Consider the following 24,270-nt stretch of genomic DNA (forward strand, 5'->3'; position numbering starts at 1 on the left):
GGCTAGATTCCTTGCGTCAAAGTTCTTTACACTTAAATTCTGCAGTCCTCATCAAGGTGCACATGTTGGAAATCAGAGACCAGTAGCTTTTGAACTACTTTGCCTGGAGCCAATGCAGAGACAGAAATGAAAATCACAACAGTTATAATTTCTAAAGTGATTCTGTTTGTCAGGTCCTGTGTGCTGAATACATAGTACTCAAGATATCTCAGTCAAGAATCAGTTAAAGAAAACAAATGCTGCTTGTGTTAGTCAGTTTTTGCCATGATAGCAATCATCCTGAACATCTCAGATGCTCATATCCATACATAATTTCCTGTGAGTCTGGGAATTATCTGTGACTCTTTTAGGCTCAGCTCAAGTCCACATGCGTTCTGGAACCCAGGCTCTGGAGGTAGGCTCACTTGGGGTATGCTGTTCTCGTGGCATTGGCAGGAGGATTCTTTAATGTCTGAGCTACCAGGGAAGCCATTTTCATGGCAGAGGGCAGAAATGCAAGAGTCTCTGACCAACTACACAAGCACATCCGCTCATATCTCATTCTCCAAAGCATACCCTGTGAACAAGCCAAAGTCAACAAGAGGTGCATACACACTCTTCTCCAGAATGCACCTGGAGTTGCTGGTAACAACAATCCAATCTACCACACTGCTGTGTTTTAAGCACAAAAGGATTTATTATGTGGAATTGGGTGTTCACAAAACTGTCAGAGGTGCTGGAGAAACAGGATTTAGAGCAGGTGCTGTGTTTTCGGAGAATGGTACATCAGAAGGTGACTGAGCTAGATGCTGACTTCCCATTCACTCATAACCACAGCAAATGAATTTCTGGAAGAACCCTGTAAGGTTGAAATGGGGCTCCTTAAGCAACTGCTGGCTGTACAGAAAGACTCACCTCTGTCTTTTCTTTCCTTCATAGGTTTGAACATGCATTGGCGGCGGCAACTCCAGGCACTTTGCATCCTATGGAGGTCTCAGATGTCCAATCACACCATCCGCATTCATACCAGGCAACTGGCATCCCTGCAGTGGGGACACCAGGAAGTTCCTGCCAAATTTAACTTTGCTACTGATGTGATAGATCACTGGGCTGGCATGGAGAAGGTAATGAGGTGGAGAAGAAGCACAGAGTTGGAAAACTTGGCTGAGTTCACTAGTTCATCCATTCATTCAATAAGTATTTGTTGAGTACTTATTATGTGTAAGGCATTATGATGAGCTGTGAACAAGTTGTCCATCTTCCATGAAGGTGTATAGGGTAGGAACAAGAGAACGTGAGCTTGGCAGAAAGAAGGGTTCAGGAATCTGATGCAGGGTGGAGCAGTCTGGGAACCGCCACACCTTAGGCAGCTGATACTCACAGTAGACATGAACATACTGCACATTCTCTCTTGTGACCTCCCAGGGTGAAACAAGGACTAATGAGTTGGAGTCATAGAGGAAGTAAATTTGTATTTAATAAATGAAAAATCAGCATTCTCTTGTTAAACCAGCATCAACCAAAGACTGAGTCGGTCTTCTCAGAAAGCTATGTGTCCTTGTCATTATGGATACACAAGTAGAATGATTATTAGGCAGGGAGTGTCAAAAGGATTCCAACATGAGACATCAGAGAAGAGGGTGATGCGAAAATTCCCAAATTTTCTTTCCTAGCCTGGACTTCCAGAATTCTGTTCCATTCATTGATGACATTGTGATGACTTTACCTGAGTTCAGTGTACTTTTATGGGAGATGAAAGGATTCATCCTGGTCAGGGTAGCAGAAGACGTGGATCTGTTAGCATGGGCTTAAAAGAATGATGATCAAAGAGAATCATAGCTGTGATGTTGGATTGTCTCAACACCATGACATAACTTTAGTACAGAAATGGCAAATGCCAGGCCTCTAGGCTAAACATGGCCCATGGTGCAGGGCTTTCTAAAAAAAAAAAAAAAAAATTGGTAAACATTTTAAAGTTGAAAATTTTCAAATACAAATTTAGACTTCTGGCTTTTCTTTTGAAGTTATACTTCTTTAGAATAATGAAGGAGGTCTTTACTACCATGACTCAAAATCCTGAATTCATAAAATAAGTGATTTACTAAATATACGAACATTTCAGAAAAATAAATTTCCATTGACAAACAACACTGTCAGCAACATTTTAAAATAATGACAATCAGAGTAAAGATATGCAATTCATAAAACAGCCAGGCGTTAATATCTCTAATGCAAAAAGAACTCCTAGAAATCAAGAATAAAAAGATGCAATCAAAAATAGATATGGGCAAATATATAAACAGTTCACATAAAAGTGAACTCACAAGGCCCTTAAATATATGAAAAAATGCTCAACCTCACTCATAGTAATAGTTACACAAAAGAAAACTTCACTGAAATAATATATCTTATCTACTAGTTATATAAAAATTTTGTCAACATACTCTGTTGGCAAAGCTATGAGGAAATAGACACAGGTACTGATCAAAGTGTAAAATGAGTCAACTCTTATAAAAAGGAATTTTGAAATATCTAATACAATTACAAATAAATTTTCTCTTTGACTTGACATTAGTGCTTTCAAACTATGATATGCAGACCCTGAGGATGCCTGAGACTTTTCCCAGGGGAATATGTAAAACAAAAACAATTCAAAACAAAACTAAGACAAATTAGAACTCTTGTGCAACACTGGTGGGAATGTAAAATGGTCCAGCCTTTGTGGAAAACAATATATTTCCTCAAAAAGTTAAAAATACAGTTACTGTATCATCCAGTTTTCCCATTGTTGTGTATGTACCCCCAAAGAATCAGAAGCAGGGTTTTGAAGAGATATTTATATACCCATGTTCATAGTAGTATTATTTACAGTAGCCAAAATGTAGGAACAATCCAATGTCTATCAATGGACTAGTGGATAAATAAAATTGGCATATCTACACAACATTTTTTAAAAAGAATGAAATTCTGATATATGATACACCATAGATGAACATTACAGAAATCACATTAAGTGAAATAAGCCAGATACAAAAGGAAAAATATTGTGTGATTCCATTTATATGAGGTACCTACAGTAGTCAAATTCAGAGACAAAAAGTAGAATAGTAGCTACCAGGGACTTGGGAGATGAGGGACTGGGGAGTCATTGTATAATGAATACACAGATTCAGTTTTAGACGATGAAAAAGTTCTAGAGACAAATGATGGTTGTGATCACACAGCAGTATAAAAGCATGCCACCAAATTGTGTACTTTAAAAATGGTAAATTTTATGTTATGTATATTTACCATGGGCTTCCCTGGTAGCTCAGTTGGTAAAGAATCCACCTGCAATGTAGAAGACCCCAGTTGGATTCCTGGGTCGGGAAGATCCCCTGGAGGAGGGCATGGCAACTCACTCCAGTATTCTTGCCTAGAGAGCCCCATGGACAGAAGAGCCTGGCAGGCTACAGTCTATGCAGTTGCAAGGGTTGGACATGACTGAGCAACTCAGCACATTTTACCACAATAAAAAATAAACAAGTACACAAAGATAGATAAATAAATATAAGATAATGTTTGCCTTTTTAATTCTCATTCTGTCATAAGTATACTGTGTCATTTTCCAGAGGCTACAATGAAGTAAATACAGAAAAATTAAGGAATCCAAATGTCTTCTATTAAGGAAGATATTAAAAAGATTTGAAAAAATATAAAATGATGCCACTCTTCTCATTATATTTTGTTTGTTTCAGAAAGTATACTTACTTCTTCAATAAAACATATCTTATTTGTGTTAATATATGATGGACTTATTGCTGTTATATTTAAAACTGAAGCTCCAATACTTTGGCCACCAAATGTGAAGAGCCAATTCATTGGAAAAGATCTTGGTACAGGAAAAGATTGAGGGCAGAAGGAGAAGGGGATGACAGCAGGTGAGATGGTTGGATGGCATCACCAACTCTGCACACGACTTTGAGCAAACTCCAGGAGATAATGAAGGACAGGGAAGCCGGGCTTGCTGCAGTCCATGGGTTCGCAGAGAGTTGGACATGACTTAGCGACTGAGCAACAACAACAACAATGATGAATTTATTCACACACATATATAACTTCTCAGTTTAATTTCTAACATAATAAACATTGAGAGATATTAATAAAGTGCTTCTAAATAAAGCTCTTTAGGATTGTAATACTTTGTAAGAGTGTATAGGAGTCCTGGGATCAAAAAGCCTATTAAGCACTGCTGTGGCAGTTCCAAGATGGGAATTTATTCTACATGCTTGTGTACCAGCCCACCTTAGTCATTAGGCTTTCTCTTTCTTCAGGCTGGCAAGCGACCTCCTGGCCCAGCCCTGTGGTGGGTGAGTGGCACTGGGGATGAGGTAAAGTGGAACTTCAGCCAACTGAGTGAACTCAGTCAACGAACAGCCAACGTCTTCTCAGGGCCGTGTGGGCTGCAGCGGGGGGACCGTGTGACAGTGGTACTTCCCCGGGTGCCTGAGTGGTGGCTGGTGATCCTTGGCTGCATGCGGGCAGGTTGGTGATTGACCACCCAAGCTGGGCAACGGCTCCTTGTGAAAGAAACTGGCGGCCGAGAAATGCAACCACTCCTCCCAAAAGATGCCCCCTTCACCTATCATGTGGTCCCTCCTCATACAGAGACACCACGCTTCTTCCATTTATTGAAGCAAACTGTGCCCTAAGCACTATGCTAAGAGGTTGCTAGTACAGGGTAAACGAAACCGAGTCTATGTATAGGACTCACAGGTCTCTGGAGAAAGACAGCTGCTTTAATTTATTAATCACATATATAATTATTGAACCACAGTTTTGATAAGTGGCATGAGGTTCTATAAGAACCTATACAAAATATCTGTCAAACTATGACCTATTGGGTGAATCCAGCCCACAGCTTGTTTTTATAAATAAGAAGTTTTATTAGAACCCAGTCATGCCCTGTTTGTATATTATCTGTGATTGTTTTGGCACTATAATAACAGACTAATATAGTTTGGCAAGAGAGCCTCTGGCACATAAAGCCTAAGATATTTGATATTTGCTTGGCCTTTTGTAGAAAAAAATTGCTGATCTTTGCTATAAAAGGAGACCCAAACAGACTAATCTGAGGGGTTTACAGAAGTCTTAGTAGAAGTAGTGTTTAGTCTGAGAGCTGAAGGACAAGTAAGGTTTGACCAGGAAAGGAGGAAGAGAGGAGTGCTCCAAGCAAAGGGAACAGTAGAGGCGAGGGGAACCTGAAAATTATGAAAGAACCTGGAATGATGATTTGTGTGCCTACAAACCAGGCAGCAAAGAGAAAGTAATGGCAAATGGGTCTGGAGAGATGGACAGGTGCTAAACTGGCAGAACCTTGTAAGCCATGGCAAGGGAAGGCTACCGGGTCCTTATGCAGTGAGGAATGGAAATCATAAACTGATTGCATGACATGACTGTTTTCTGTGTATAGATGGTGACTCTGGATGGTACATGGAGAATGGGATGAAGGAGGGATAGAATGGGGTTGGAGAATTCAAATAAGAGACAAAGAATGATAGTGATTTCAATTTGGATGGGGATGTAGAAATGGAGTTAAGTGGTTGGATTTGAGAAAACTGATCACAAGTTTTTTTGATGAATGACATAAGGTAGAGGAAGAAGTCATGGGAGATGGAGAAATCAGAGTCACTCAGGCAACTGGGTGGATGCAGTGGTCTTTTTCACAGTGAGAAGCAACTATGGGGTATCAGGGAAAGATGACAAGTTCAATTTGTGAGCTGTTGAGTTAGGGGTACCCAAGTAATGTTCAAGAAGGGGGGAGAAGTTCTAGTTATAAGATAAACATGTCCTAGGTATATAATGTAAAACATGATCACTGTAGTTAACAATATGTATTGTAGAGAGTAGATTCTAAACATTCTCATCACAAGATAAAAAATAAGTGTAATCATGTATAGTGATAGATGACATAAGGTCATATTTATTGATTATTTGTTTTTATTTATTATTAATTATTTATCAATTTATTGTGGTATTCATTTATAGTATATAGGTATATCAAATCATCAAGTTGTATACTTCAAATAAACAAATTATTGTATGTCAGTTATATCTCAATTTTTTAAAAATATGGATAAAAAGAAGGGATGAGAAGCGACTAGCTGGGATTTAAGGGCATAACATCTGAGATGCAGATAGAAATTTAAGAATTATCAATTTTTAGATATAAGAGATGAGAAGTGAAAGAGCTTCAAGAAACACCAGTATCCCTCATTTACAACTTACCTTTCCTGGCCTTCTTCATACACACAAGCATTCTCATCAATAAGGAGAAAAATGTGATTGCGGTAAAGAAGTAAGAGTTATCAGAGGAATCTGAACACAACTGTAGAAGCAGGTAGCCCATGGGAGGAGTGAGCAGGCCATGAGAGAAAAGTGACACGAAGTGACATGCTGAGAGATAATGGTCTGAAGGGAAGGTGAACTCAGAGCGGGAGATGGAGGGGCAGTTGAGGTGGTAACAGGTCTGCAGTGTGGATCCTGAAGTGTTGAGAGTGGAAGAGAGTAAGCCAGAGGTGGAAACTAATGACCAGGAAGAGCATGTGAGAGCAGCTTTATGAAAGGTGAGAAACAGTCTAATTATTCTCCAGAAGAATAAAGCAAAGTCATAAAAGTCTCATCGAGATAGAAAACAAAAACCTAAGAGTGCTCTTCCCAAAGAAAATTCAGTGTCCCATGCTTGAGATAGTCAGGACCTTGAGCACCATGGTATCGCATGGACAATTCCAAGTTCTTTGAAGGCTCTATTATTTTAGTTACTATATATGAGTGTTTGGATATAGCAAACTTCTATAGGGCAGTGTGTGTGTGTGTGTGTGTGTGTGTGTGTGTTAGTGGCCTTAGACTACCTATGGCATAGCATCAGGCAGTTCGGTTTCTCTCAGTCTCAGTAGACTCCTTACAACTCTGACAACCCCAGGAACATCTGTGTTTAAATCACTCTCTGGCCCCCAGTTCCTTTATTATTGATACTCCCCATTGGTCATCACCGCCCCAACCTCCCCTAACCCAGCTGCTCCCCACTGGCTGCTCATATCAGGATTCTCTAGGGGAGAAATCAACCATCCCTTCCAGTTCTCTCTCTAAGCCATTTGACATTTTCCAGGCCTCGTCTTCATGCCCGGGACCATCCAGATGAAAGCCAAAGACATTCTCTACAGGCTGCAGGTGTCTAAGGCCAGGGCTATTGTGGCTGGGGATGAGGTGGCCGAGATAGTGGACACTGTGGCACCTGAGTGCCCTTCTCTGAAAACGAAGCTACTGGTGTCTGAGAAAAGCCGGGATGGGTGGCTGGACTTCAAGACACTACTGTGGTGAGTATCTACATGTCTTGTTGTTTAGTCACTAAGTTGTGTCCAATTCTTTTGTGACCCCATGGACTGTAGCTTACCAGGTTCCTCTGTCCACTGGATTTCCCAGGCAAGAACACAGGAGTGGGTTGCCATTTCCTTCTCCATGGAATCTTCCCAGCCCAGGGATCGAACCCACATCTCCTGCATTGGCAGGTGGATTCTGTACCACTGAGTCACAAAGGAATGCCATCAACATGTCTTAGCCTGAGCTTTTACCAAAGATGGAAACTGAACCAAGCACTTATGTGCAGGTTCTTTATTTGGGAAGTCTGAGGAGCAGTGTGTAAGATGTGGGAGAGTTAAGCAGGAAAGAAGTAAGAGTTAATACAGAGTTTGTTATCTTTATTATTGAGTCATTGCACAGCATAAGTGGGCCTTGATCTGCAGGGACCTTTTGAGGAACACACAGAATGCCTCCCAGGATTGTCTACTAACAGACTGACAAACATTGACCCATTAGCCCTTAACCTCCATGTATAGAGGGCTGCCCAGGGATGTTATCTACCCCACACTCTGGGCTGCACATACATGCATGCAGGATAGGCTCAGAGTCCCATGCCATGGTGGTGTCAGAGAATGAAGGCCAGAGTCACAGGGTGCCTCACCTGTGGCTCACAGTAGAAGCAACAGCAAGTGGGTTGGAACTCACCCAGAGATTTTGGCTGTGTGGAATAAGAGGTAAAGCTGAGAGGGTATGTGGTAAAACACAGGAGATGGCTGATACACAGGGTTTCCAGACTCCTTTTCCCATCTTCTGCATCCCTAAGTGAGGCTGCCAGCAGTCTATAACATGATTGGCCAGGTCTCCCTTTTGTATGTCTGAAATCTCCACACTAGAGGCAATACCTTAGGAAATTACTAGGGAGAGTGTAAGCTTTTTCTTTCTAATGTTATAGTCTTTAATATAACTGTCAGGGAAGTAGACAACATAACAGCAGCTTTGAGAGGCTCCAAAGAGGAGTAAATGCTTCTAGGGAATAGAAGAGGGTAGATTGGGAAAATTCACCCTAACTGAGCATCTCCTGTGTACTTGCTGTCATGCTGTGGCTTCCAACAACAAGCAAATTAACATTCACTGAGTTCTCAAAGCAAGTTGCCATTTCCTTTGTGTTAAAGTTAACTTTCTCAATAACTCTGAGATGGGTGTTATGTTGATCCTGTATCTCAGATATGGGAAATGGGACTCAGAGAAGTTAAATAAATCACCTAGAGTGACATGGTTAACAAAGTATCAAACTTGAGTGGTGTTCAAACCTAAGTCTGACTGACTCGAAGTCTCACAATCTTATCCACTCATAAGCCTCCCTTCTAGAGTGGGTCAGCTGACTTGCCTCTCCAGTATGAGGGAAGATGGGAAGACATGAGTCACCAGGACATCTGGGGTCCAGGGCAGATCTTATTAGGTGACAATCTGTGTCACTGTTGTCAGGAAAGCATCTACTACCCATTGCTCTGTGGAGACTGGGAGCCAAGAAGCAGCTGCCATCTACTTCACCAGTGGAACTAGTGGCCTTCCTAAGATGGCGGAACACTCCCACTCAAGCCTGGGAATAAAGGCCAAGATGGATGCTGGGTAAGAAGAGTCCTTTCTCTCTGGAAACTACATGACCAGGCCTTGAGATTTTTCTGATTTCAAATTCAGTTCTCTTGGAATAAATAGGTTACCATTTGGCACTTCTGAGAAACAGAGTTGGGAAGGGGGGCAAGAGGGAACATGGCTTAGCAAGCTGAGTATTCAGTGACCTGTGATAGAACATTTCTGTCGTAGATAACAAGGGATCATAAAACCTCTTCAGTGCTTTGAGCAGTGTATCTACTAGCTTGAGTGCTTAGCACAAGGTTTATATGCATTTTCCCCGAGACAGATCTTTATCTTGTCCTTTGGAATGTTAGTAATTTTCTTTGATGCTGTCCACATTCCAAGAGGCTGTTTTTGTCAGTAGCAAATTACTTTTCAAATTCATTACATAAGGATCTGTAATTGGATTGATAAGATGAACTTAGATCTCAGAATTTCTGTATCTCGGATCTCATAATTTAGGCTTTTCTTTCACTCTACATCAATCCCATCAGTGAAGTCAGAAAATAGTGTGCTAAGATTGTCATGCAATAATAACAAGAGATCTGGGTTTTTTCAGTAGATCCTGCTTGCCATGTTCATCTTATTAGAACTAGAAAAATGCTTTAATGAAAAAAACCTCAAAAACTTAAATGTCCTATCTCTGAGCCTATGGCATCAGAAAATTAAATTTCATAGAAATTATTTAATAGAAGAGTTATGGCAAGTAAAACATAAATTCAAAAGATGGAAAGATAAATAAATGTAGTCAATATATTAAATTCCCACTTTCCCTCCAAAATTTGATTCCATTTGGCTAAGACCTAATTTCTCTACATAGCTGGCTATGGGTGAAAGTAGCAATCAACTTTAGGATGGGACATATTCTATGATAATTCTCAGACACAAGGAAGTTCTTTCTATGCAGCTTAAATTATTTTTGCTTTAAGACAAGCTTAATACTTTAAATTCTGGCCTAAAAAGAGAAAGGGTACAAGTGTCACTCTATGTGAGACCCTCAGCTGTGCTCAGGTAATTCATGATGCTCAAAAAAAAAAAAAGAACCAACCAAGGTCTATGCAGCCAAAGTTCAACTTGCAGGCAAGGCCACTTTTTAGAATACCCACTTAGGTGTCTTTTGTTAGTAAACATTTCCTAAGTGGTTACCACAGGCCAAAAGCTGTACTCAATACTGGAGTTAAAATGGAAAAGAGACCCAATTTGCTGTTCAGTCATGGGAGCTGGATTGTCACAGCTTCTGAATAGGCACCTGCTCTTGAGATAGAACAACTCTCCTTTCCCCTGCTTGCTTCTACCTTAACATACCTACACACATACACAAGCATTCAGGTACACACACTCCTCTGCACACATACCTACCTCTACCAACGTATACACATACTCATGCTCCATTCACACCCACGTGCACTCACATATGTTTTTCCTCTATGTTCTCAGAAAATGGATAGACCTGCAAGCCTCTGACATAATATGGCCTATATCAGACACAGCTTGGATAGTGAACATTTTGGGCTCACTTCTGGAACCCTGGACATCAGGAGCGTGCACATTTATCCATCTCTTGCCAAAGTTTGATCCAGTGATCATTCTAAAGGTAAAAGAAGATCCAATTTGCACCGGATGGTCAGAGTGAGCCCATTTTGAAGTTTATTTCAATTCATCTAATTTTTACTAAGCTTGGCCATGCGGATACAAAGTGTTCAGTAAGCAAGATGGAAATGGTTCCTGCCCACATGCAATTCATGGTCTGGGAAAGGAGACAGATACATACACAATTAAAAGGACTATATTCAGGAGACAAGCATCATGGGTCACTCCTTCATTTAACACATATTTAATGGGCCCTTGCTCTGGTATCAAGTATCAGATAGATGACCGTGAACTGAGTGTAAAACAGAGGGATGGACTACTAGAGATGATGCCATCTTTGTGCATGTGTATATGTGTGTGCCTAGAGTGTAACCATTTTAAGTGTGTAGCTTGAAAATGATTTATCTGTGTTAGACATTTTATTAGTCACTCATGCTGCTATACAGAATTCCATTAAAAGCACTTTCTACCTGAATTATGTCCCAAAAATATTTTGGGGAAAATAAGGCTGGGATTCAGTTCAGTTCAGTCGCTCAGTTGTGTCCGACTCTTTGCGACCTCATGGACTGCAGCACGCCAGATGGACAGCTTCCCTGTCCATCACCAACTCCTGGAGTTTACTCAAAATTATGTCCAATGAGCCGGTGATGACATCCAACCACCTCATTTTCTGTCATCCCCTTCTCCTCCTGCCTTCAATCTTTCCCAGTATCAGGGTCTTTTCAAATGAGTCAACTCTTCGCATCAGGTGGCCAAAGTACTGGAGTCTCAGCTTCAACATCAGTCCTTCCAGTGAATATTCAGGACTGATTTCCTTTAGGATGGACTGGTTGGATCTCCTTGCAGTCCAAGGGACTCTCAACAGTGTTCTCCAACACCACAGTTCAACTCATCAATTCTTCAGTGCTCAGCTTTCTTTATAGTCCAACTGTCACATCCATACATGACCACTGGAAAAACCATAGCCTTGACTAGATGGACCTTTGTTGGCAAAGTAATATCTCTGCTTTTGACTATGCTGTTTAGGTTGGTCATAACTTTTCTTTGAAGGAGTAAGCGTCTTTTTATTTCATGGCTGCAGTCACCATCTGCAGTAATTTTAGAGCCCCCCAAAATTAAGTCTGCCACTGTTTCTACTGTTTCCCCATCTATTTGCCATGAAGTGATGGGACTGGATGCCATGATCTTAGTTTTCTGCATGTTGAGCTTTAAGCCAACTTTTTCACTCTCCTCCTTCACTTTCATCAAGAGGTTCTCTAGTCCTTCTTCACTTTCTGCCATAAGGGTGGTGTCATTTGCATATCTGAGGTTATTGATATTTCTCCTGGCAATCTTGATTCCAGCTTGTACTTCATCCAGCCCAGCATTTCTCATGATGTACTCTGTATATAAGTTAAATAAACAGGGTGACAATATACAGCCTTGATGTACTCCTTTTCCTATTTGGAATTAGTCTGTTGTTCCATGTCCAGTTCTAACTGTTGCTTTCTGACCTGCATACAGATTTCTCAAGAGGCAGGTCAGGTGTTCTGGTGTTCCCATCCCCTTCAGAATTTTCCAGTTTATTGTGATCCACAGAGTCAAAGGTTTTGGCATAGTCAATAAAGTAGAAATAGATGTTTTTCTGGAACTCTCTTGCTTTTTTGATGATACAGCAGATGTTGGCAACTTGATCTCTGCCTTTTCTAAAACCAGCTTGAACATCTGGAAGTTCACAGTTCATGTAATGCTGAAGCCTGGCTTGGAGAATTTTGAGTAAAACTTAGCTAGCGTGTGAGATGAGTGCAACTGTGCGGTAGTTTGAGCATTCTTTGGCATTGCCTTTCTTAGGGATTGGAATGAAAACTGACCTTTTCCAGTCCTGTGACCACTGCTGAGTTTCCCAAATGTGTTGGCATATTGAGTGCAGCAATTTCACAGCATCACCTTTTAGGATTTGAAATAGCTCAACTGGAATTCCATCACCTCCACTAGCTTTGTTCGTAGTGATGCTTCCTAAGGCCCACTTGACTTCACATTCCAGTATGTCTGGCTCTAGGTGAGTGATCACACCATCGTGATTATCTGGGTCATGAAAATCTTTTTTGTACAGTTCTTCTGTGTATTCTTGCCACCTCTTCTTAACATCTTCTGCTTCTGTTAGGTCCATACCATTTCTGTCCTTTATTGTGCCCATCTTAGCATGAAATGCTCTCTTGGTACCCCTGATTTTATTGAAGAGATCTTTAGTCTTTCCCATTCTATTGTTTTCCTCTATTTCTTTGCACTGATCACTGAGGAAGGCTTTCTTATCTCTCCTGGCTATCCTTTGGAACTCTGCATTCAAATGGGAATATCTTTCCTTTTCTCCTTTGCTTTTGGCTTCTCTTCTTTTCACAATTATTCATAAGGCCTTCTCAGACAGCCATTTTGCTTTTTTTACATTTCTTTTTCTTGGGGATAGTCTTGCTCCCTGTCTCCTGTACAATGTCACCAAACTTCCTTCCATAGTTCATCAGACACTCTGTCTATCAGATCTAGTCCCTTAAATCTATTTCTCACTTCCACTGTATAATTGTAAGGGATTTGATTTAGGTCATACTGAATGGTCTAGTGGTTTTCCCTACTTTCTTCAATTTAAGTATGAATTTGGCAATAGGAGTTCATGATCTGAGCCACAGTCGCTCCCAGTTTTGGTTTCATTGACTGTATAGAGCTTCTCCATCTTTGGCTGCAAAGAATATAATCAATCTGATTTTGGAGTTGACCATCTGGTGATGTCCATGTGTAGAGTCTTCTCTTGTGTTGTTGGAAGAGGGTGTTTGCTATGACCAGTGCATTTTCTTGGCAGCACTCTATTTGCCTTTGCCCTGCTTCATTCTGTACGCCAAGGCCAAATTTCCCTGTTACTCCAGGTGTTTCTTGACTTCCTACTTTTGCATTCCAGTCCCCTATAACCAAAAGGTCATGTTTTTCTGGATGTTAATTCTAGAAGGTCTTGTAGATCTTCATAGAATTGTTCAACTTCAGCTTCTTCTGCATTACTGGTTGGGGCATAGACTTGGATTACTGTGATATTGAATGGTTTGCCTTGGAAACAAACAGAGATCATTAACCTATTGTAAAACTGGTCTAAGCAGGTTAAAGACTTAAGCTCCACCAGTTAAAACCACACAGTTGGTTTACAATACCAGATGATCTCTCATTGGTGACTGGAGGTTTATATAAATCAAAAGGTGAATTCATAGGGACAAGTCAGTCAATTGGCAGGAAGAAACAGCCTGACGTGACAAAAAAAAAAAAAACTGTCCTCGACCTTTTTTCTGTAATAAAAACTGCAATCATTTATCTGTCATTTTTGGTTTGAGGGTTCATGAAAATTGGGCTCATTTGGCCTGAAGTAGACCCAGTAAAGAAGCTAAGGTTTAAGTCTGCAGCTTCATAGCCCATACCCATAATCACTGTGCTATTGATTAAGTTCAACTCTCTGTTTCCAGGTTCTGTCCAGCTATCCAATTAACTACATGGTAGGCGCACCCATTGTTTACCGGATGTTGCTACTACAGGACTTTTCCAGGTGATGAGGATTTGGGGGTTAAGAGCCTCTGGTCTATTGGCCATGCCTTGCCTCTGTGACATACATGTGTGCTTATTTATGTGACCCTCTGAGCATGCATAACCCCCATAAAGTCAATCTCATTGTCAAAGCACCTAGAATCCAACTCTAGGCTTAGGCAGAGTCTGGTTCAAGGGAGGCTCAGGAGAACACTGATCTCTCTTCTCTTCCTCAGTTACAAGTTCCCACATCTAAAGTGTTGCTTCAGTGGTGGGGAGTCCCTCCTTCCAGACACTCTGGAAAAATGGAAGGCTCAAACAGGACTGGACATCCTGGAATTCTATGGCCAGACAGAAACGGTAGGAAACTTACTCTAGGAAATCATGGGCTGGTGAAACTTGTGGGTTTCAAAGGCTCTTTGATAGTAAAGATATGAGCCACCATTTATCATATACTTATTCAATAAATATAAATATTTATTAAGCACCTACTATGTGGGAGATATTGGCAATTCAGCAGAAATAAAACAAACAAAGCTCCTGCTCTCATGGCGATCACATTCTAGTGGTCATGGGGGAGAAAGATATAAACAAATAAATGACATACCAGATGAGGAAAAGTTCTACAGAGACAAGTGAAGCAGGTACGGTGAAGAGAGGTGGGATAATGGCCTAGTGTTTCAGGTGGTGTCATCAGGAGAGTCCTCTGTAGTGGGGGAATGTTTTGGCAGAGACCTGAGTTTACTACATGTGTCAGGCACATGTCAAACTGCTCAGACTGAAGTAAGGGATGGAGAAGAGAACCCACTAAGCCCCCCACCCCACCTCATCTGCTGAGATATCTTCCTGGAACTTTTGGGGTCCCTTGACCACAATGTGGACTCATATTGCTCCATACTATGCCACTTATCAAATAACCAGGGAAATACTTTCCCCAACTCTTTTCCCCAATGTTCTTACTTTGACTCTCAGTACTTATTGCCTTCTCCTCTATACTCTTCTATCCACATCCTTTTATGGTTAGTGGGTCCCCTGACCCATCAGAGCTCCTGAGAGGGCTCATGGCAGCACTGTGATGTGGAAGAACATTGCAAGGGTGGGTGAGGACAATGGAGTTATGGCTGGGCTTCTAGCCATTCACAGGAGACCATGTCTAGGGATGCTCCTTTGGACACCAAGATCTCCATAGGAGAATTCATCTCAGGATTCAAGCAGAGCTCTCCCTTTTATGGGAGAGAATTTAATCCCACACTGTATTAAAGGACTTTTGGCATCCATAGTTCCTTGTTAAAGTATGGCCCCTCTAAAGAGATTGCAATGTATTAATTAATAGTTGTTAGTTCCTCTTCCCTGGGGCAAGGTCAATCAGAAGCTTTTCAAACACTTTAGTGAAACCTCTAGGATGGAGGTTCCAGGAAAAGGGAACAAGCCAGGGAAAAGGGAGACAGGGAGCTACCAAACATGAACCAACTACAGTACTGTGTCAGGACCTGCTCTGCTGAATCTTTTTTTTACCAATCTGTCTACTACTTTCCACAGGGACTTACTTGCAGAGTTTCCAAGACAATGAAAATCAAACCTGGCTACCTGGGAACTGCAATTCCCCATTATGATGTGCAGGTTTGTTAGGGGTATTAAGGAGGGAGGGTAAATATATATATATATTTTTTTCCAGCAATTTATTTATTACATTGTCCAAAAATAATAGAGTATAAAGATGTTAAAATAATATTTTAAAAGGAGGGTGGGAGAGGGAGGAAGGGAGGGATGGGGGAGAAAGGAACTTACTCATATTCAAAGTGGAAAAACCACTTTGAATAGCTGGAAAATTAGTTAGCTAGTTAGTTAGTTATATAAATATACACATTTTAAAACAAAAATAGGGGTGAATTTTGACATACCATTTTGTAACTTAATTTTATCACTGAGTAATCTTGGGTGGCCATCTTTTCAGGTCAACTAATACCTACCCACAACATAATTTTTAATTACTACATTGCAATAGTTAGTATGGTTCCACCACTCTTTATGCCTTTTGTTAGTTAATAGATGATTTCTAAAATTTTCACCAGTAAAATCAACACTACAATGAATATGCCATAGCTAAAATTTTGCTCCTGTCTTTTTATTATTTCTTTGGGCTAAGTTCCAAGATATAGAACTTACCTGTATGTGTCTATGTTTATATATATATATATATATATATATACACACACACACACACACATATATATACATATATATGTATTTAAAGTATAGCGATTTACATTCTAGTCAGTGCTATGTGTAATTACCTGATCCCTGATATCTATGATAATCATTTATGAAGACTGCTTTTTAGTATACTAATTAATTCTCACACAATTTGGTGAAATAAGCTATTATTAACTCTGTTTCACAGATGAAGACACTGAGACATAGAACTTAAGTAACCTAAAGTCAACTAATAAAGTATCAGAGTCATAATTTGAACTTTAATCTATCTGATGTCCAAGTCTGTGAGCCTAAGAAATAATGGGGTGCTATTATACTTCATGAAGTCCTAAAACTACAAGAATCTTCCCAAGATCATCTGATCCAGTCTCACTAAGGGGTTGCACCTAAACCATTTCAGACAAATGGATTAAAGATTTGGGCTTAAAGCTCTTGGCTTCTCTTGGTTTCCAAGTCTTTTCAGTCACCCCTAGAACAAGAGGATCTTGTATTTGATCAGCTCTTTCATGTTGCCATTCAAGCTGTCTACTGTTATGCAGACGAGTCTTCCAATCTGCTTCTTCCTCCAGGTAATAGATGAGAAGGGCAATGTCCTGCCACCTGGCACAGAAGGAGACGTGGGCATCAGAGTCAAACCCATCAGACCTATAGGCATCTTTTCTGGCTATGTGGTGAGGACAGCTTGCTCATCCCCCTCTGTCTCCTAGTGGAAATAGTGGGTACTGAGGGGCATAAGGCAAGTTCCCACCTCCCAAGAGGCATTGGTAAGAAATTGGGACAAAGGGACAAAGGACAGAAAGTGTCTAGGAATGGGCACTTTGCCTAGCAAAAAGCCTGGTCATTCACTCCTGCTTTTCTTAGCCTATGGTTAAGATTCCACTTGATGAATTGTCTTTCTCACAGTAACCCTTTTCCACTCCCAAGAGCTGTTTTATGACAGAAAGTTTGTTGCCCCTGAATTATACAGAGCAGCATTCTTCCAAGGGCAATAACTGCTCCCTCTCTCAAGTACCATGCCCCTGCTCTGTGCCACTGATCTCCTCTAGAGCCACGCAAGATGCTTTACACTAAGACTTCACCACAAGTTAGAAGCATTCCTATCTTCAGATCTTGGAATACTAAAAATAGGTGACCCTCAAATCCAACTGCCCCACTATATGGGTGAGAATGGTAAAGTCAGAGTTTACAAGATTCATTTAAGTCCACCACAGTGAACAACGGGCAGGGAAAACCTCAAAAACATACCTTCTGACACCAAGATGATTAAATAATAAAGTAAATAATAAACCCAATAGTTATAGGTGCTGCCATTTATTGCAAGCTTACCACATGGCAAGAACTTTCCTAAAGCAGTTTGTATACTTTAAACTTGTCTAATCCTTTCAATTACCGCTTGAAGTCCTTGGGCCCAAATTACGTGAGTTTAAAGCCCTGCTCTACTAATTGTTGTGTGATCTTGGGCTAGTTACCGATCTCTCATATCTCAGTTTCCTCTCTCACACCTCAGTTTCTCAGATTCCTCTTGCTTTTTCAGATCTTCAACACTCATAACTTCCAAATGAAAGAGCTAGGCTACGAATTACCACCTTTTAACCCAGAGATGGAACATCTACTCTAAAGCTCACACTCCTACCATTGAACAAAATATAGAGATGCTCTGACAAGGGGCAAACCTCAATCCTTCTCTCTGCTCATAAACAAGTACTTCAACTGAACAGAGGGGTTCAGCCATTACAGAAATATGCACATTGACCCAAGCCCAGGCAGCTTGCTGGTGTATCTCTAGAACTTTCATATCTAACAATCCAGACCCAAGAAAAATGTCTAATAAATTTTGGTGCCTTTGAACAGTGTCATGGGGTGGAGCAGGAGTTAGGCTGACCAGTAAAGAAAAGGTTGAATCCATTGGGACAAAGGCCCTAGAGAATGGGTGAATGAATTCATTGATATTATCCATCAAACTTGACCCCAGAGGAGTAAGTGAGAGACTCTGGGTAGAATAAATAAAAGGGGAAGTGCCAATTCCACCTGTTCAGGGAAGTCTTACCATGAGTAGTAATTCAAGCTATAAAATGAACAATCTGCACATCTGGAGATGGTAAGCCTAGGGGAGAGGATTTAGGCTTTGCAGGTATAATGACTGTCTTTCTGTGATCACCAGGACAATCTTGAGAAGACAGAAGCCAACATCAGAGGGGATTTTTGGGTCCTGGGAGACCGGGCAATCAAGGATCAAGATGGATATTTCCAATTCATGGGAAGAACAGATGATATCATTAACTCCAGTGGGTAAGCTTGGTTTCTGGGCAGGAAGAAGGTAATCCAGTTCTTTATTCTGTCTGATTCTAGACTTCTGAGCTGAGCTAGAGGTGGAGTGTCCAGTCTTCTCTGAAAGACAGGTTTTTCTACAGGTACCGGATTGGGCCCTCAGAAGTGGAGAACGCACTGATGGAGCACCCTGCTGTGGTTGAGACAGCTGTAGTAAGCAGCCCGGATCCCATTCGAGGAGAGGTAATGGCGGAACTGTAGCCTGGGGGGTGTACAGATGGTAGTTAAGAGCATGAACTCTGGGGTAGACAGTCTGGCCCCAAACCTTAGCCCTGCTGCTTACTAGCTGTGTGTCCCTGCACAAGTTATTTAGCCTTTCTGTCTTAGTTTAACCATATGCAAGATGCAAAGCTGTTGTGAGGATTAAATGTGTTAATATTTGTAAAGTGCTTGAAACAAAGTCTGACCTGTAATAAGTACTATACAAAGTCTATCACTTGGGGCTGCAGATATTCTAACCTGTTTGGCATTTGAATCAGAATCTATTCCCTGACTAGAACAGAGGAGGAATTTAAGCCAAGATAGAGCCTTTGAGGCATGCGGTTTTTAGTGAGAGGAAGAGAGGAAGAAAGGCCCCTATAATGTCAAGGTTAATGAAATAAGCCCAGATGAAATCTAGAAGAGCTTGTGTATGTGAAGGAAAGTTTAAGGTGGAAAGACGTGGGTTGATGTCTAGGGTGAAAATTAATAATATCATACACATGGCAGGTGTGGGAAATATCATAGGCTCAAAACCCTGGGTGCCAAGCACTGAGCTAAGCCATACTGTATATGATTTCTTTTTATTTCCCATGAACTAAATATGGAAGTTGGATCTCTCTTTTATAGGTTGGCAAACTAGTTTGGAGAGGTTAAGCAAATCTTTTAGGTTCACTGTTCCCAGCCTTTATTTTCCTCTCTTCTAACTAGTTTTTTCCCATCACACTCTATGGTCCCTGGGATATGAGGTAATCCTGGTCTCAATCTATAGTCCTATACACTCATCAATAAACAACTTGAGAGAAAGTTGGAATCTTGGCAATAATTGTCCCCAGGTCCTACTTTTTCCTTGCCTCAGATATCTGAAGGTGCAAATGAGGGGATTTAAAGGTGGTGGCTGTGGTAGAAGTCTTGACACTGATTATCCCAGGGGATGACGATGCACTCTGATCATTCTCTCTGGGCCCTCCTCCTTGCTGTAGGTAGTGAAGGCATTTGTGGTCTTGGCCCCACACTTTCTGTCCCATGACCCAGATGAGCTTACCAAGGAGCTGCAGCAGCATGTGAAGTCAGTGACAGCCCCATACAAGTACCCAAGGAAGGTAAGACCTCTGAATTCCCATATCCTTCCCCCTCTACTTAGGGATGGAGATATGGTTTTCCTCTTGCAGTTCTCTTTTTCATGGTGAAGACCAAGCCTTTACTCTAAACTTCTGCCTGATTATGACCAAGAAAATCCAAAAAGACAATCCAGTAACTGCCTAGGTGCCTGAAGACTGGCCTTTAATTCACCCTGAATTGAAACTCAGATTCTCCCATGGGAACAAGTTCTAGACAATATCTGGCCCATATCCCCACTCTTGGCATTCAGGTATTGCTATTACTCAAGATTCTCTCATTTGCAAGTGACAGAAATTCAATCTGAGGTGTATTGCTCACACAGTTGAAAAGTCCAAGGTTGGGGAAGCTTTGTTGTGGCTGATACCAATCATTCAGATGGTGTGGTCAGGGATGTCTTTTTTCATCCCTTAACTCTCCTTCTTTCTGTATTGGCTTCATTTCTTGAATTGTGCTCCCTGTGAGATAGTCCCCAGGAGCTCCAAACAAACAGTTTTAGCAGCTTAGATAATCTCAGTAGAAAAAAAAAAAAAAAGCATCTTTTCCCTCAAAGGCACCAGCAAAAGTCTTCAAGTTCATTCTCCTCAGACCAGTTTAGGTCATGTGCCCATGATTAAACCAATCTTTGTAACCAGGGGAATGGGCACTCTGATTTGCCAGTTCTGAGTCATGTAATCAGCCCTGAGCAAGGACAGGAAGGATGGGAGAGAGGGCTGCCCTACACCCCTGACATGGACTCAGTGAGCTCACCACAATAAAAAGGAACTGCTCTTACCAGAAAAGGTAAAAGACATAGAATATACTCGCCCTGTTTTCAGCTATTTTTAGACTGGGGCAAGAAACTAAGGCATGGAGATTAATGTAGAAGTAGGTATCCCAGGTTTTGGAGCTGAGTACAAGATAGAAGCTTGCTGGAGGGAATGAAAAAAGCATTTTTGTGTCTGGGGTAGACACACTCACACACACACACACACACACACACAAAGACACTATACTTTTTAAGTGGTAAGCCTTACACACCTCAGATTCTTAGGTAACCCAGATTTTCACTGATGCTTTGTCAACACAGGCTAATTATCATGGGTGGGTTGTCTGAGAGGCAAACTCTGGGAAGGAAATTAGCATGCAGAGGTTTATTAGGGAGTGCTTTGGGATCAACAAGGGGAAGGAAACAGAAGGGAAGAGAGAGGAGTTTGCTGTTGTTCAGTCGCTCAGTCATGTCTGACTCTTTATGACCCCATGGACTACAGCACACCTGACTTCCCTGTCCTTCACCATCTCCCAGAGTTTGCTCAAACTCACGTCCATTAAGTCGGTGATGCCATCCAACCATCTCATCCTCCGTCAGCCCCTTCTCCTCTTGCTTTCAATCTTTCCCACAATCAGGGTATTTTCCAATGAGTCAGTTCTTCGCATCAGGTGGCCAAAGTGTTGGAGCTTCAGCTTCAGCATCAGTCCTTCCAATGAATATTCAGGAATGATCTACTTTAGGGTTGACTAGTTTGATCTTCTTGCAGTCCAAGGGACTCTAAAGAGTTTTCTCCATCACCACAGTTCAAAAGCAACAATTCTTCGGTGCTCAGCTTTCTTTATGGTTCAACTCTTATAGCCATACATGACAATTGGAAAAACCATAGCTTTGACTAGATGGACCTTTGTTGGCAAAGTAATGGCTCTGGTTTTAATATGCTGTCTAGGTTGGTCATAACATTCTTCCAAGGAGCAAGCATCGTTTAATTTCATAGCTGCAGTCACCAGCTGCAGTGATTTTGGAGCCCAAGAAAATAAAGTCTCTCACTGTTTCCATTGTTTCCCCATCTGTTTGCCATGAAGTAATGGGACCAGATGACATGATCTTAGTTTTCTGAATGTTGAACTTTAAGCCAACTTTTTCACTCTCCTCTTTCACTTTTATCAAGAAGCTCTTTTGTTCTTATTTGCTTTCTGCCAATATGGTATTGTCACCTACATATCTGAGGTTATTTATATTTCTCCTGGCAATCATGATTTCAGCTTGTTCTTTATCCAACCTGGCATTTCACATGATGTACTATGCATATAAGTTAAATAAGCAGGGTGACAATATATAGCCTTGACCTACTCCTTTCCCAATTTGAAATCAGTCCATTGTTCCATGTCCAGTTCTAACTGTTGCTTCTTGACCTGCGTACAGATTTCTCAGGAGGCATGTCAGGTGGTCTGGTATTCCCATCTCTTTTAGAATTTTCCAGAGTTTGCTGTGGTCCACACAGTCAAAGACTTTGGCATAGTCAATAAAACAGAAGTAGATGTTTTCTGGAACTCTCTTGCTTTTTTGATGATCCAGTGGATGTTGGCAATTTGATCTCTGGCTCCTCTGCCTTTTCTAAATCCAGCTTGAACATCTGGAAGTTCTGTTGAACATCTGTTGAAGTTGAACATCTGTTGAAGTCTGGTTTGGAGAATTTTGAGCATTACTTTACTAGCATTATCTGGGTTGTGAAGATCTTTTTTGTACAGTCCTTCTGTGTATTCTTGCTACCTCTTAATATCTTCTGCTTCTGTTAGATCCATATCATTTCTGTCCTTTATTGCATCCATCTTTGCATGAAATATTCCCTTGGTATCTCTAATTTTTTGAAGAGATCTCTAGACTTTCCCATTCTATTGTTTTCCTCTATTTCTTTGCATTGATCACTGAGGAAGGCTTTCTTATCTCTCCTTGCTATTCTTTGTAACTCTGCATTCAAATGGGAATATCTTTCCTTTTCTCCTTTGCCTTTTGCATCTCTTCTATTCACAGCTATCTGTAAGGCCTCCTCAGACAACCATTTTGCCTTTTCCAGGGACAGACAAATAGGAAATGACTGAGATGGAATTCAAAACCAGACCTTGTAACTCTTAGATACCTGTTCTCTCTGGTCTACACAATGCTGCTCCTGCTGCTAAGTAGCTTCAGTCATGTCTGACTCTGTGCAACCCCATAGACAGCAGCCCACCAGGCTCTACCATCCCTGGGATTCTCCAGGCAAGAACACTGGAATGGGTTGCCATTTCCTTCTCCAATGCATGAAAGTGAAAAGTGAAAGTGAAGTCGCTCAGTCATGTCTGACTCTTTGAGACCCCATGGACTGCAGCCTACCAGGCTCCTCCGTCCATGGGATTTTCCAGGCAAGAGTGCTGGAGTGGGTTGCCATTGCCTTCTACACAATAGAAGTACCTAATATTTTTGAGTGTTTACCCAGTTAGAGAGAAAGAAATTTTCCTCTACCTTTCCAGGTTCTTCCTGCTGGTCTAAGTATTAAATCAGTATGAGACAAATTAATAGGAGAAATCAAACACAAGTTTAGTCATGTCTTCTTGGGAGAGACTCAGGAAAACTCAATAACTCACCAGAAGAGTCAGAACCTTCACCTTAAATACCATGTTCAGCAAACATGCTGTTGGGAGTAGTGGTTTTGGGACCTCACAAGGGTATTAGGCAATTCTAATGGAAATGGAAAAGCAAATATTTGGTAAATAAATATTTTCTGAGCTGTTCAGATACAATGGGTCACAGATGGACATTGATGTCTAGGCCCTGCTGAATCTTCCCCACACCCTAGACCATATTCTTTGTAGACATATCTGGGGAACAAACTATTTAAAAAATTTAAGCAGTGAAGGGGTAAGTAACAAGAAAAGCATCCTGAGTCTCCTATTTCTTAAAAATAATCAGCCTAAATTAACCCTCACACCCAAGAGGCACATTTTGAGTTGGCAAATTTTCTTCCTCTACAACCTCATGCAAGAATTTAGTCTGTGTAATTGCACTTTTTTTTTTTTATTATTACAACAAAGAAGTTGTTATTGTTCAGTCTACTCAGTGGGAATACTGAGTCTCAGAAAAACTAAGTGACCTGACCAAAGCCAGGCACGTGGTAAAGGAAAGGCTGGAGCCCAGAGAGTCTGAGGTAAAAACTCAGACAGCCGTTTCCTGTGTCGTGTTATGTTCATCATGCTGCGTCTTCACTCTTCCAGAGAATGTCAGAGACCAGCTGACTAGTCTTTATGTTTAATCTCTTGCCCTTGTCCCAGAACACGTTCTGAAGATTTTTATCACACAAGGGATTTCCCAAGGGACTTAGGATCTGTCCTCACTCACCTGGAGCCTTCAGCCTCAAGAGTTTCCTCTCACTCTACAGCAATTCCTCTGAAAAATCCAACCCATTGGGGTCACAAATAACCCACTTTGGACCGATTTTTTCTCAACAGATAGAGTTCGTCTTAGATCTGCCCAAGACTGACACAGGGAAAATTCAGCGGGCAAAGCTTCGAGACAAGGAGTGGAAAAAGTCTGAGCAGGCCGGAGTCTAG

The 24,270-nt window shown here is 41.1% G+C and overlaps 1 protein-coding gene across 1 annotated transcript; it reads left to right on the top strand.

Moving 5' to 3' along the window:
• The first annotated feature begins 926 nt into the window (after window positions 1–926).
• On the top strand, window positions 927–24,270 carry LOC133064034 (acyl-coenzyme A synthetase ACSM2B, mitochondrial-like). Its single transcript, XM_061153977.1, has 12 exons — window positions 927–1,103; window positions 4,293–4,503; window positions 7,127–7,334; window positions 8,803–8,946; window positions 10,390–10,546; window positions 14,019–14,098; window positions 14,313–14,436; window positions 16,860–16,961; window positions 18,452–18,579; window positions 18,702–18,801; window positions 19,800–19,919; window positions 24,169–24,270. The coding sequence occupies exons 1-12, from the start codon at window positions 927–929 to the stop codon at window positions 24,268–24,270; spliced, it is 1,653 nt and encodes a 550-aa protein (XP_061009960.1).

Source organism: Dama dama, chromosome 10 (genome assembly GCF_033118175.1).
Source record: "Dama dama isolate Ldn47 chromosome 10, ASM3311817v1, whole genome shotgun sequence".
NCBI lineage: Eukaryota > Metazoa > Chordata > Mammalia > Artiodactyla > Cervidae > Dama > Dama dama.